Raw genomic sequence first — 14,784 nt, forward strand, 5'->3', positions numbered from 1 at the left:
TCCCTTCTTATCTAAGACACTGTCCTTGTGAAAACAAGAGCAACGATAGAAACTGGAGATTGAGCTGAAATTAGGAAAGCATAGTAAGTAAATGCCTCATCTCATCTTCATATGTCTTTGAATTGGGACTGTGCTCAAAAAAGGAAGGTTTAAGAGATGGCACACTGCTTTCTCCCAGTGCTAACATTTGGGGATCAACTCATGCTGCCAGGCAGCTGGGCATGAAGGACTTACACAGCACAGACCTCAACTGTTCTGTAGGTATTTGCCCAGGTGATGTAGGTTGGCACAAGTTTAAGGGTTAAAAAAGATTTTGTTTTTTCAGGAACACCAAATCACTTCAGAACACTGGATTTCTGATACAGTCCACAGATATTTAAGTTTCTGTTTTGGGTTACTTTTGAAACCACATTCTTTGATCAAAATATTTCCAAGCCTGTTTTAGAAGCAAATATTCTGAATTGGATTAAGGCACTCTCAACACCCTGATTTTTATGGCAGTGCTATACCAGGGATGTAACTCCTTATAGTGCAAGCACAAACAAGGCATTAAACTTACTTTTCCAAAGAAGCCTTTGAAGAACTTCCTTTCCTGGAGGAACAGGGGGGACAAGTCGAGCGCTATTACTGTAGGTAGCTAAAATGTCCCAGGGTTTTCAAACCAACAAGCACACACAAGAATAGGGTTTGGAGGGAAAGGAAGGGGTTTTTAGAGTTATCCATGAGAAGGTGCGACAGGCAAATGTGAAAATAATCCTATGAAAATGCAGATCAAAGGGCACACACACAATTCTAACAAGCTACTGCCCTGAAATTGGTGGAAAGAAGAAAACCTCAGCCCCAATTTCATGCAAAGTGGTTACTTTATTTTCACTCTCCCTTGTTTAGTCCCTTTTGGTTAGGTTATAAACCAAACTTGGCAGCAGACATGGTGGTTAAACAAGTAAAATACTGCACAGGCTCTTGTGAAATGCAAAATTCTAACTCCAGAATTGCAGTCTAATTTGCTCTGTATTGATCACTCTTCCCCAAAACTACTGTTCTGTATGTTGGAGAAGCATGTATGGCTTATATAAAGCAGGGGTAAGTTACTCCTGCATTTTATTCCATTTGTTTGTTGCTCTGGCTTACGTGCTACTCTTATGCTTCACATCTTACGCAGTCTTCTCTGAAGAGCAAGGAATTTCATTGTAACCTTGTGGTAAAATTCAAATAAAAATGAGACCTCTTTCTCCTTCTCTAAAGCCTTCCAAGGCTTTATGCAATACTTATACAAATACTAGTTATTCATTCTACAACTCTGAATTGATAGGTTGAGCAGCATTTAAAATCAGCTCAGGCAGGCAGAGACAGGCAAGTGCAAAGATACTAAAGGCTGAACTACAATTTCTTAAATTTCTTCAGGAAAGCAATTATACCGATTGCCCAATCCACATTAAGAAAAAGCCAGCACAAAATTTTAAGCATATTTGCATGCAGTTTAGTTTACTAGCTTTATTTTGTTACCAGACTGTGGAAAGTAAACTACATGAGAGGACACTTCACCAGGCCTGGTGCTCTGCGAGCACAGCCAACATGCTGCTCCACATGTGAGGGAAGCCGACATGAAGCACAGAGCTGTTCCTGCTGTCTTTCCAAACCACTTCACTTGTAAGAAAGCTCTGGTATAGCAGTAATGAGGAGGAGGTGGAGAATTGCAGAAGAGACAGGGAGTGTCTCTGTGACAGCCCCTGACCTCATATTTACACTGTGCAATTCCAACCTGTTCATCACTGATACTACTGTATTAAAGTATTGCCACAAATGTCCTGAAGCAGTGTCTGAAGAACGGATCGATAAACAAGGTTGTATTTAAATCAAAGCTATGGTTCTGATGCAAGGCAACAAAAGCCAAGAAAACACCAAGTTAAGGAGGGAGTGTCCTTCTCAGCTTTGGATTTCCTGGCCCTGCTAGCGTGTCCCTCTCTGCCCCATGTCCTTCCACAGAACGCTTTACCAAGTATCTGTAACATATTTACATCAACTCAGACACTGTATAAAGAACATCTCCAAGCTCAGTCAGCTGAAAAGCTTAAGCACGTTTGGAGGCAGGAACAGTTATGTATTTGGACAGGATATACTGAGCACCAGGAGGGGAACTAATGGATTAATCACAATGTAGTATACATAATGAGAAGGGGTTGGATGCTGCTGCCAAGTTGAGCGATGACTATTGCATTACACTGAATAACAGCTTTTTAAAGACAGCAAAAGCTAAAGAGATTCACCAGAAGCTACCTCATTTTTAGGTGATGGTTAATTTTGCTCTCAGAAAAAAGCTTGTTAAACAAGATTATTTTTTTAAATAAACTAGAAAAGGTTAATGGAAAAGGCATCATGCAAAATGGATTTTAAACAACACTAAGTTAATGTAGTTTAGAGATAACTAGTGCATTTCTAAAAAATACTATGTTTCTTTACCTGCTAAAATAAGAACATATATTAAAACAAATGCATAATTTAAAACAAAAAGTAGCAAGTTAGAAACCAATACTACAAGCTAAAGCTGATTTAAAATCAAAATATGACATGAGAGAGTACACTTTTCTCTTTATATGATGTTCCCATACCTGAGTCAAATACACTTAATAAGACCCTTAAAGTTACTTTCCAGTTGGCACTAAATATTTTAAATTCAGTGAAATGTTTCTGAAGAAACTATTTAGAGCTTCATGTCCATCTACAGGAATCTTATCAGATACTAAATGTACACAAAGCCAGCAATATATCTCTACTAAGGGAATAATGTAAGCTATATTGGTAATACTCCACTAAGGAAAAATGCAAGTTCTGTTGATAATATAAACCCATGTTAATAATAAACTAATAGCTAAACATGAGGGGCTCTGATCTATTAATGAGACTGTGATGCCATTTCATCAGACAGAAAATTACAGTGTTGTTGGTGTGCAGTTTCAGAACTACAAACCTGTAACAGAATACAGTGTGGATGAAGGATTCTTGAGCTAAAAGTGGCTTCTTGTACTCAGCTGTCAATTAAGCAACATCTGAATAAAATGCTCACCATCACTTGCTTGCAAGTTCTGCAAGGTGCAGCGTTCAAAAACAATTATACCCGTTACAGAAGCAGGTACTAAAAAATCCCTGAAAGATTATTTCCCACAATAAAGAGACAGAGATACTTGTTTGCATCTTTCCTTTCAAAAAGCAAAGCAGTAATTAAACTATTCCTAAAGTCAAGATTAAAACTGTTCTATATTCTCAGCAAATCCCGTAAAATCTTTTAAAACCCAGTAGTCAGTCCTATAAAAGAACAGTCTTCAGTTCCCCAAATGAATTGCCAACTGCTGTACAGCAAGAATTAAGAGGAGAAAATATATCTATTAGAATAAGAAAAGACAGACAAAACTTAACTTTTGGAAGCTACAGGATACAAATATTTCAACAATTCTAATTTTTATTGACTGGATTTATTAAACCTACACCTTACATGCAGAGAATAAAGTTTAAAATAGCCCACATACACTTCAATGTCATTTAACCACATTAAAAGTGAAGTCCAATTTCCCTTAAGCTAGTCTTTCAGTTTGAGCACTGCAGCTCAAACTTGTATTTTTTTTCAAAACCAAGAGAAAGCCCATCAAAATAACTAAGTAATATGAAAGCAAGGAGAATTAATTGTTTTCTCATCACATTCCTCACATGCTGAGATATCACCCAGTGTTTGGCTTCTGCTAAATTAAGAGTGTCTTGTACAGAACAGAGCTTCCAGTAATGGTGATGTCCTAAAGAAATGCCTCTGGTTTAAAATCCACATACTGGGTTTTAAGCAAGCCTGCCCTGAAGGGCAGGGCTTGAATTGCAGTAAGCAGCTCCAAATGGACCTTGCATCTGATAGAGTCTAGCAACTAAAGCGCACAAAGTAATTTCAGTAATCTGAATCTTCCTCTTGGGGCACAAAGAAAATTTCACCTCCACTTCTCAACTTCCAACACTGACAAAGGAGACAAATGGCAATTTTAAGAGATGCACACTTGTATTTGGTGTACACATAGACATCAAACAGCAGAAGAAATCAAAATTATCTGAAGAAAAATGTAATTTAAGAGAATGGGTAAATTCATGCCATCCACAATTTGGAATAATGACATAACATGGATTAAGGAAATCTAACTATTTACTTTCAGAAAATGCTGTCTAACTGTAAAGGTTAGATATCCAAGTCTGATATTTGAATCAGTAATTCATTCGATCAAAAATCACAACCCTAGAAATCCAGATTCCAGAATAAACTGGGTGCTATGCTTTTACTATGTCTCATTAATTATAAGCTTAGCTACACTTAGCTGGCTCATGGACTTATAAGATTTTTATAAACTAGAGAACAGCTACTTCACAGCATAGCTCCCCAGGGAAGAGAGTGAAACAAGTTGTACAAAGTAGATACTGCAGTGCTATTTGGTGTGCTAACAGAAAGCATTCTGAGAAAACCAGAAAAAAATCAGAGACAAAAACGGATGCAATTGATTATGTGGTCAGTACGTGCACTTTTAGGTATGTAAACTAAATCCACAGAATAAAGAAACTCATTTATATTTTGTGTGGCCCTTTTTAATAAAAATCAATCACTAATCACTGCAGACTGAATGGGAACAGATGGGATGCGGCTTTAACAGGTTACTATACATTAGCTGAGAAAGAAAAGAATGAAAAGACTTGATTTTAATCAGAGCATTAAACCAATTCACAAACTTTACAGCACAACAGAAGGCAGAAAAGATAACCTACAATGCTAGGAAGAAGGGAAAAACGGGTTTAGATGGAAACCATTTGAGCCCTCAGACTTGGTGAGGAAAGGGATGTCCAGTAGCACTTATTTTAAACCAGCAGAAATGCAGTAGAATGGCTTGATGGACTTGTTTGATGGACTTTTTTGAGCTGCAAGGATACAAGGGTTTCTTCCACTGAAATGCATACTGAAGAATGTATGTAGATAAAACATAGAAGTGATGACAAGGACTGCAGTTCTCTATCTCTATTAAAAATTCCATTTTTTCATATTCTTTTTCCTGTTCTTTTCAATGATGTTAAAGCCTCAGTTCCTTGACAGACTGATCACTGCTTTTCTGGAGTTTGCTATTTCCACAGGATTTTGTGGTATTATTACTGCAGGAAAGAGATGACAAGACCTCCTCAAATGAGCCACTGAAATACAAAGAGCTTTGAACGAGTGCCATTTACAGGAGCAAACGTTCACAGAAGCCAAACTAAGAGCAGCCCATTTCATGACATGTCAGAATTAGGCAGCCTTCAGGCCACTTTGAGCAGATGCAAGCAAGATTATTTCATGCACGACTACAATGCTGCAGTGCATTAGGAAAAAAGCATCCTAAAACAAGTAATATTTTGTACAATAATGGTGAATTAAGTCACTATTAAAGTGGCAGGCAACAGAGGGAAAGAGAGAGAGGGGGAGAAGAAAAGAGAGAGAGGGAGAAGCTGTTAAAAAACAATGGTTGAAGTCCCATGTGGGTACCAACTTAGCCTGAAAGGTCACAGAAAATTTTTACACATTTGTTTTGCAAATAGTTTCTGCAAGTAGAAAGAACAGTTGTAACTCTCCCTCTCATCATCAGATTAGCACGTCCCCCCAAGAGCAGCAGTGCTCTCAAACTGGCCAACTGTTCTCCTAACAAGGGTCAAAAGTTCAGTCTTTGGCTGGAGCACTACTCTGAACAGACCTTTTCCAGTAACACTTACAACCCCAAAGCCAAGGTTTTCATTAAACAAATATACATACAGATTTCAGCCTCTTCACAGCATCTTCACAGATATGCATTCCTCTGGATTCATCCACTTCAACGTGTCCCAAGTACTGCAGGAAAGAGTATGGGGAGAAAAGGTTAATAGCAGCTCCTTAAACTCCCGGGGTTTTGATGAATCCAAGCTCTGAATTCATCTCAGTGCAGCTGATGCAATAGTCATTACCAACACCTTGCCAGCCTTCTTTTAAACCTGCATTTGGGCATTTGACTGTGTATATCTATGGGGGCACCAGCATCAGCAGAAAAGCATAATACAACTAGAAATTTGGAGGAAAAGACGGACTTTCCTTACTCAGGGGAAATTATGTAATTGAAATGTATTGAAAACTGCTTTCCTGCTTATTCATCATGAGCTTTAGTCATTTTTTACTAGCATAGCATGAAAACCTTACATCAATATAGAGATGATGGTGAATACATAATTTTTGAATAATGATAAATATATTTAGTATTGAAAACCAAATTACACTACACAGTAAGATGACCAAATATTTTTGCATGGTAATGTCCAAATATGAGAAATTTGCTCACCCCTTTTTTAAAACTGTAAACCAAAATTGTTTCTCTTCCTTACAACAGTCTGTTATGTGGATACTGAGACATTCATCATTCTTACAAAGAGGGGTTAAAAAAAAAGTCTGTTTTCCACAGATTCATCTTACCAAGCACTACTTAAAAACCCCCTAGCAACACAACATTGAATAGAAATGTCAACTTCAAAGCTTTTTAATTTATAACCCAGAATAATATTAGTCTATAGCGAAACCAGTTGCAAGAAATATATGTCAAGAGTGTAGTGTTCAGGATACCATGGATAATTTTACACTCAAACTTTTAGCTTTAATTTTTCCAATTTCCCTGCCTTTTCCAATCATAGGTTTTTTTGATGGTGAAAGGTAGTGATCTCTCATAAAAATTCATATCCTTATTCAAAGTAGATAGCCCTTGAAGAAAATCAGAGAAACTATCAAAACTTTGCTGACGTTTTGCAGTAAGAGCTATAGCTGAAAGAAACTTTCCCCAATTTACTTGCCATTCTAAGAGTTGAATGTAATTCAGCATTTAGATTCTAGGCTAGATAGAGAGTGAAAAAGTGGTTTTAAAATATGACACAAGAATCACTATTTGCGTCACTTAATGCAGTAGTAAACACAAGTTTAATAATCTATTAAAAAGTTGCACTCTATAACAGACTATTCTGTCATGAGCTATTTGAAAATCCTAGATTTTCTTTCATTAATTAGGATACTAGACTTGGACAAAAAAAAACATTTCACTCGCAGTACCATACTGAAGCACCCTCAGATTGAGAGATTCAACTATATGGAAAAAAAATCAAGATTGTTTCAAAGATTTAATACAAATTGGAAAGTTGAGTTTTTTTCATGCAAGGCAAGATATTCCAGAAGAAAAAGCTCTATATATCATTAAACTGCTGAAAGATTTACAATATCTTAAGTGACAGAGAGCTTTAGTATTAAATCTCACTGTGTGGCATTTTTTTAAACAGAGTTAAATGTGGATTGAACAATTTGGCAAGAATTTCATTTAAATCAGCCCTCACAGCTGGAGAACAGCTTGAACAATAAATTGCACTGAAATTAGAAGGTAAATAAAAGATCTGACTCTTTAGAGCTTTTTCAAAATGAGCTCTGAGAGGCTGAAGCCTTATAAATGAATGCTGGAGCTGCCAATACAGCAACTGTACTCCCTCAGTTGAGCTTGCTGAACACTTGCACAAGATCTTCATTTCTCCAGAGCATGAAGCAGAACATTTTAATCCTAAAAATACACAAACAGTAACAACTGAGGATGCAATTACTGTGTGTCTGGGAGTACATATGTACATCATCAACTACTCGGTTGTGCCATGACTTCTCCGGGAGGAGTTCCAGATGCAGAAATTCTGTTGTTCATTTGTCATGAGAAAGTTTTGGGTTTAGTAACTTCTCTTTAAGAAGACAGTGATATAGATAGGAACAAGCCTGAGGTTTGTACTGGGCAGAAAATAAAATATGTGTAAGGAATAAACCATCTAGTTTGCATGACCATTTGTATCATCCATCTAGAGGGCAACTTCCACATTTCCTGACCTATCTGCACATCTCATTTACTTCAGTGTAGCCAGAATGTTTCCAACTGAAGACTCAAACCATTCAATCCCTGTACTTGGCAACCTGCCTCTTGCTTGGAAAAGGGAGAAATGGACTAGGGTAAATATTGCTTCATGTCACACTGCAAAACAGACAACCATTCTCCCCTGTGTTGCCAAACTTCTATTCAAGTCCCATGTTCCAACTTTCAGCAATCAGTCATGCCACTGCTGCTGGGGACAGCAAGTTTAGCTGCAGTTTTCAATACTGCTTCCACTCCTGTGAATGGAGACATTATTACACATATCAAGTGCATCTATCCACACCAAAGGGGTACGATCCACAGACCTCACTGAGCATCAATCAATTCTGAATTTTAAAATAAATTACACTGTCACACAATACTTCTTTATGATATAGAGGACAAAAGGTACTTTGTTTGCATTTCCATGTTACACTTCTAGCTCTTCATACAAAGAGGAAAAAACTTGTTCTTGCCATTGCAGAAGCCAGCTCTGCAGAAGCCAAAAGCTCATCATTAGCACTGGTGTTGAACATCTTACAGCAATTTCACAATTATTCTTGTTTTGGTTTCTAATTTTTTTGGGATGCAGTGGTAGTGTGTTAATTGCTTATACATGCCAGTATACTTTTCTTTCTTGTAAAAATAAATTTTAATTCTATAACCAGAATGCTGTGGTCCTCTTCTTTTCATAGCCAAATGCCCCTTAAGCAGCAGGTCCCTTTCTGAGTCTTCAAGCTTCTTTCATCAGTCTGAGAGTAGATATACACAGCTCCTGTATTTAACCAGTGCTACAATATTTATCTGGCTTTTAATGGATTGTAATCAAAGACAAAAATATTTCCTCAAGAAGACTGGCAAGAAACTGTCAAAACTGAAACATCTTCTAGTGTTTGTATTTTAAACAGAAATGCTAAATTGTAAATCTACCTCAACTTAGCCTTAAATTTGAAATATTGGCTCAACTTACTAGTGCAGCAGCATTTTAGGAGTGACATTTCAAAAATTAATAAAGGAAATGCAGCTACTAGTTATGAGCCAGAAAGGAAAGTTAAACACCAGAATTCAGTACTTCAGAAAAATAAACTATTGTTAAACTCTGTTGTTACATTGCTGGAAAAGGATTACATGGAAACCACTTTAAAGCAGATACACAAACCCCACACTTCTATATACAACCTTTCAGGATCTTTGAAAGGAACTTCCCTTTCAAACTAAAGGAGAAGAAACATACTGTTGAAGTGCCTGGGCAGCCACAGTCCCACGTAAGTAAAATCTCATGCAAATCCATGACAGCACATTATCACAAACTCACTCAAGGACTGGGACACGTAAGTGCTGGGTACACAGAAATCCACATGAACCGTCTAAGCCATACTGGGGTGGATGATGACTTCCAGAACAGTAAGAAAAGGAGTACCTCTGACATGTTTAAAAAGAGCATTTCTTGTCACAGGGACTGCTGCAGCTAGAATTCCTGGAGAAAGTGAGTACTTTTCCATCAGGAAAATGCACATAGCAGGAATGCAGTATTAATATTGAATGCACTCCTACTTAATTTCCATAGCAACCAGTGAATGATAGTCATGACATCAGCAATTCTCAGACATAAATTGTTCTGTAAGAGATTTAATCGTTATACCAGAAATTAACCACCAGTGCTTTTACAGAAAGCTAAAATCCATGTGGGCCAAGTCCACATATAGAGTAACACAACATAAAAGCTCTAATCCAAATAAAATACTTTCAGGGGCTGTTGGAGAGAAGTCCTTAAGGCAAACATCATTCAATAGAAGCACTGCTTCTATTAACATTTTTAGCAAAAAGAAGATGAGATTATGGTACAGCAAATTAAACCAAAAAACTTTCCCTCTTCATCACTGATTTTTATGTTCTCTTTTACTGAAGGTGGTGTTTGGTACCAATCTTAAACCAAACATGAAGCAATCTACACAAGAACAAGTTCAACTGCCACACAGAAAAGCATCCTTAGAATTTGAAAAGTGCTTGAGAAAATTTATTATTTTTCAACATTTTAAACTTTTTCCAACTTAATCTAAAAACCAACCTCTCAAATTATCATATCAAGTGTTTCTGGTGAAGTTTTCCTACTGTCTTCTCACAAATACATGCTATTGAAATTGCTCCTACTAGAAGTTCAAGGGCTGATGTATCAGATCAGAAATAAAACACCATCTGTGTCCTAGTACAAGCAATACTGCCCTGATCATCTTCGTTTTCCTTTCTCTCTCAAATACTTGGCTGACTCAGTTTTCAAAATTTCAAAGTTCAACCATAACAGCTGGCAAAAAGATCCTTCACCAGAGCTCCTTCAACCTGGACAACTCACTCAAGCCAGTTGTGTTTGTTCAAGTCTGGTAATATGCTTTTACAATCTCTCTTTGAAACAAACTCAGCTACACAAATAATTGAAGTTCCCTCTGTATCAGCAGATATGCAACATGCACTGTTTTATTTGCAGTAATAGATTAGGTTCTTTGGATTACATTTGAAAGTAGATGCACACAGGAAATGAGCTTACTTGAAGTCTTGGCCAAGGTGTCCTGTGCTGGGAAACAAGCTGCCATAAAGAGGAGCACACCAGCATTTCTTGGTATTTTTCCTAGAGGCAATGACATTTCTCTTTTTTCCTCTGTGGAAGTTGTGGTGTATTATTTGCAACAGTAAGGCTGACTCCTTGACATCTGCATGTGCAGATATGCTTCTACAATTGCCATTGCTCAAGAATTAAAGCTTGAGCACCAAAGGTTCAGACTGAAATGCTGTCTTGCAAGTAGACATAAGCTTAAATCCAGAAATCCTGGATATGTCCTAAAGCTGAGCTACTTTTCCACTGACTTCTAAGATTTACATTCCAATGTTCAGTATTTTATTTCTCTCCTCTCACACCCATCCTCCTGCTTTCTAAATGTATTCATTTGAAACAAATGTTCGCTCAGACAAAGCTGTAGAAGCACAGACAACAGAAACTCTATGATTAAGCCTCAACAAAGTTTAATTTTGCTTAGTCAAAGCTTTAGGTTAGTTAGGATGCTACACAAATCACCAGAAATCAAAATGTCTCACCAACCTGTTAAATTCCCCAAAACAAGAACTGTAGCAGCCTATGAGTGCTAAATGTCTCTGAATAATGAGGATCAAAAGAATCTAAAGCAGTACCTATACCAGTAGTTCTCCCTATTTTTTACATCACACCCACCTAAGAGCCACACTGAGCATTTCACATACCGGCTCTCACACGACCATTTTGATCATTGCCAACGGAAAAAACATTGTGAGTCAGAAATATTGAAGATGCAATAAAGAAGCTCAATACAGGATATACAAGTGCTATATTCCTCATTTTTTTATAAATCCCTAAAATGAGGCAGAGAGGGAACTCAGAATGTTATGTAGGACAGAACTTGCTTCAGGGCAGGATCTACTTCCACATCTACATCAGAGAAGTCAGCCTTCAAGTATTATGACATTTCTGTAACTGAAGATCAAAAGGCTAGACCTTCTACCCTGTACTTTATATGTCTCATTGTAGAAAGGGATGTTATTTTGCTGAGTTGTTATTGCTAATGCATATCCTAAATTTCCCTTGATGCAGCTAAACACACTATTTCTCCCAGTCCCGTCACAGCTTCACATATGTACTGTCAGACTTTGGTTTTCAACTGTATGCTCTGATGTGCAATTCCTATTTTTCCAGGAATTCAGCACTATTTAATAGATTTAAAACTTTCTTTTTAAAAAGGAAGATAAAATATAAAGGAAAATCAAGTGTTGATAGCATGAAGTTTTATACACACACTGCACAGGTACACACAAGAGTACCTTTTCTTCAACTCCTGCAAAAAATTCAGTTTCCATGTACAACACCGGGGATCTCCTGATTTTAAAAAACAGAATTAAAAAGTATAACCCAATGAGAACTTTTTGATTTCCACCACCTAAATTACATTTAAAATAAATATTTCTGCAAGGTGATCCAAACCATTTTAATTGTCATATCTTTAAAACAACGTGAAGTTTATAAAACTATTTAAGAATTTCACCTTTGCCAAAGACAGGAGGTTTTTAAAACTCAGCAAGAAGCTTCATTTAAAACTTCTTGTTTGCAAGGCCATTCAAACAAAACTAAGGGTTGGACACTAGGGTAGAAAGTTTAAAAATTAGGGATCACCTTACATTCCTTTTAGCCATGACAAAAATGCATAGGAATATATTGGAGGTAAGCTTCACAGCTTCCATTATAATCACCATCTTTTATAATTAGCTGACTGCCAGCCTTTTTCCTGTGATGTTAAATCCTGCAGGATTTTTTAAATGTACCATTGCTTACTGAGGGTTAGCATTTAATAGGAATGATTACTGCTCATTGCTAACATCAGTTCATGACTTCAGAGGTAGAGATTTCTAGTGTTTAATGTGTAAGGCTGTACAACATTTCAGAAATCAGCAGATTTGTCACATTAACGTCTTAAACATATTTAACATAGTTTCCAAAGACTATTCAAGTACCTCAGGCTTTCACAGTGAAAAATATCACATGCTTAACTTAAAGGCACTTCAGCATTACACTGGTAAATTCTTTCACAGCTATTATTCAAACTGAAGTACATTTAAGACATAAAACAAAAGCCACAGTCACCTGTGCTTGTACCAGTCTTTCTGACCTGAGAAACAGAATGCAAGCTATATTTATAAACTTATTAAGTATAAGAAGTTATTTTTAATAGGAGATTTATAAACTTGACATGAAGCAATAAAGTTCAATATGCAAATTCCAAAACTAAACAGGACACCTGGGCATCTGGGAGTGGTGTGAGAACACCAAGCAAAGTGACTGAAATGGCCTAGCTCCTACTGGTGGTGGTTTCAGCAGTGCCATGTATGGCTCAACAACCTAAACACGGGGACGCCAGGGATGAGAACTGACATTCACAGGTCCCAGTGAGAATACTCTACAGGGCTTGTGCCAGCTGTTCCCTTTCCTTCTGCCTCTTCTTGAACACAAAGCAATACAGTGTCTTCCAAACATCTCCCATCAAAGCAAGGGTTAGACAGGAAACAGTTCAAGAGTACTTGTTCTGAAAAGTCAATTATTTTATATTCGAAAGTACAACAGTATCCATACAATTATTATTTGTCAACCCTAACAAAGAAATCAAATTCAGTGGAAAGGCTAACTCCAACGATACCAGGTACTCAGCAGCAAACCCTGGATGTCAGAGATAGAAATGTGGTCTGTTACTCTTCCACACCAGCTTTTTCACCCACATCTTTAGTCTTCTAGGTCAAATTAAAAAGTGCAAGTAAACCTGCAGGTGATATACAACAGTAGCCTTAGATGCCTTAAGGTCAGAAGAGACTGACCGCCAAGAACATGGAAACGACAGAACAAAACTAAATTATCCAAGATACACACAACTGTTGCATCTTCTAGAACACCAGGTAGTAATCAGCTGTTAATATTCTGTTAATATCCTTTTGGTCAGAACCACCAAGAATTTGCAAGTGTTTTGTTTGTTTAGTTCTCTTAGGTAGAAGGAAATGACCTAATTTTTCTGATATAAATTGCACAGGCCAGTTACTCCAAAGAGCATTTGTATGAATGAAAACCACTTACCCAGAGGGACACTCGAAAAGCCTTTTCACACAAAACAAGCCCTAGTGTCAAATATTTCAGTCATTATACCACAGAACAGCTGCATGGTTTCAGTGAGGTAGTGTCTGGAGCAAGAAAGCAAGTTTGAAAATGTGTACGTCAGTGAACTTCATTTGTTGCAATTCTAATGTATAAATTTGTGTATAAATAAATTATAGCACTGATAAACATAGCTGTAATGTCTGTTAGAATATTCAACTTCTAAATCATTTTAAATACCATCTCTTCATCTAACACCCATATATACTGCATGTATCTGGTACTGTTTCTCTCAGAGGAAGGATTCACTACTGAAACACAGTATTTACCTTTCAGTTTGTTAGGACAGTGGAAAAGAATTTGTCCCTGAAAACAGGCTTCTGCACAGACTGCAACAGATCTATCAGTGCTACATTTAATAATGGGGCAACTCTTGTTGAAAACCTATGAAAGCTGCAAGGTGTTACGCCTCCACACCACCAAAGCTAGGAGAGCAACACCATTCGAGTTCCCAATGGAATTGCAAAAGTCTGCAAGTCACTTTTCTAAACACAAGTTTAACATCCTTTTCATACCTCTGCAGACAGACAGGACCTGTCTCTCCCTGGTTCCTCTTTCAATCTAACTTTAGCGGATTCAAAGCAGTTTACACAGAAGAGCACTACAGGAAAGTCAGCAGCCATTGCACAGCCCTATCTTTGAGTGTCAGGTTACCACCTCTGGTGTGGTTAGATTTCCAACACAGAGAAGAACTATCTGTAATTACATCTACACACACTAAGATGACTGAGAAAATATGATCAATACCTGGCTACCTGCAACACAGCCCCACCAATTAGCAGAAAAACACAAGACTGTTAACAAAAAGGAATGTTATTGACTAAAAGAACAGTATTCATTCATGATTATCACCACCTGCAAATTTATGAGCGCAGCACTGGAGAGAACCAACTGTGGATCAAAATCTACTTCCCTGAATTTTAAAGCAACACAACAGGAATTTTGCCTGTACTTTCCACTGAGCATCTTCTCTCCCAAAGGGAAGACAATCCATAGATATATCAGATTTGCTCAAAATCCAACATAACACTTAACGTGGACATAGCGCAGGAAGAGCTTCAAGAAACATGTCAACATAGAAAACCTTTCAGTAATATTAAATCTTTTTGCAGTACAGCATCCTCCAAG

At 37.3% G+C, this 14,784-nt stretch overlaps 1 protein-coding gene across 14 annotated transcripts in view; it reads right to left on the bottom strand.

Annotated features, from left to right (window-relative positions):
- NUMB (NUMB endocytic adaptor protein) overlaps positions 1-14,784 on the bottom strand; it is an 89,919-nt gene that overhangs the window by 16,926 nt on the left and 58,209 nt on the right. For 8 of the 14 annotated variants that reach the window (XM_068193344.1, XM_068193339.1, XM_068193348.1 and 5 more), the window contains exons 3-4: positions 5,801-5,875; positions 560-637 (exon numbers count right to left, since the gene is read on the bottom strand). In XM_068193344.1, coding sequence (XP_068049445.1) covers positions 560-637; positions 5,801-5,875 — 153 coding nt within the window. The remainder of the gene's footprint in view (positions 1-559; positions 638-5,800; positions 5,876-14,784) is intronic. The other 6 variants (XM_068193347.1, XM_068193342.1, XM_068193346.1 and 3 more) reach the window with 2 other exon arrangements.

This window comes from Anomalospiza imberbis, chromosome 6, assembly GCF_031753505.1.
Source record: "Anomalospiza imberbis isolate Cuckoo-Finch-1a 21T00152 chromosome 6, ASM3175350v1, whole genome shotgun sequence".
Classification (NCBI taxonomy): domain Eukaryota; kingdom Metazoa; phylum Chordata; class Aves; order Passeriformes; family Viduidae; genus Anomalospiza; species Anomalospiza imberbis.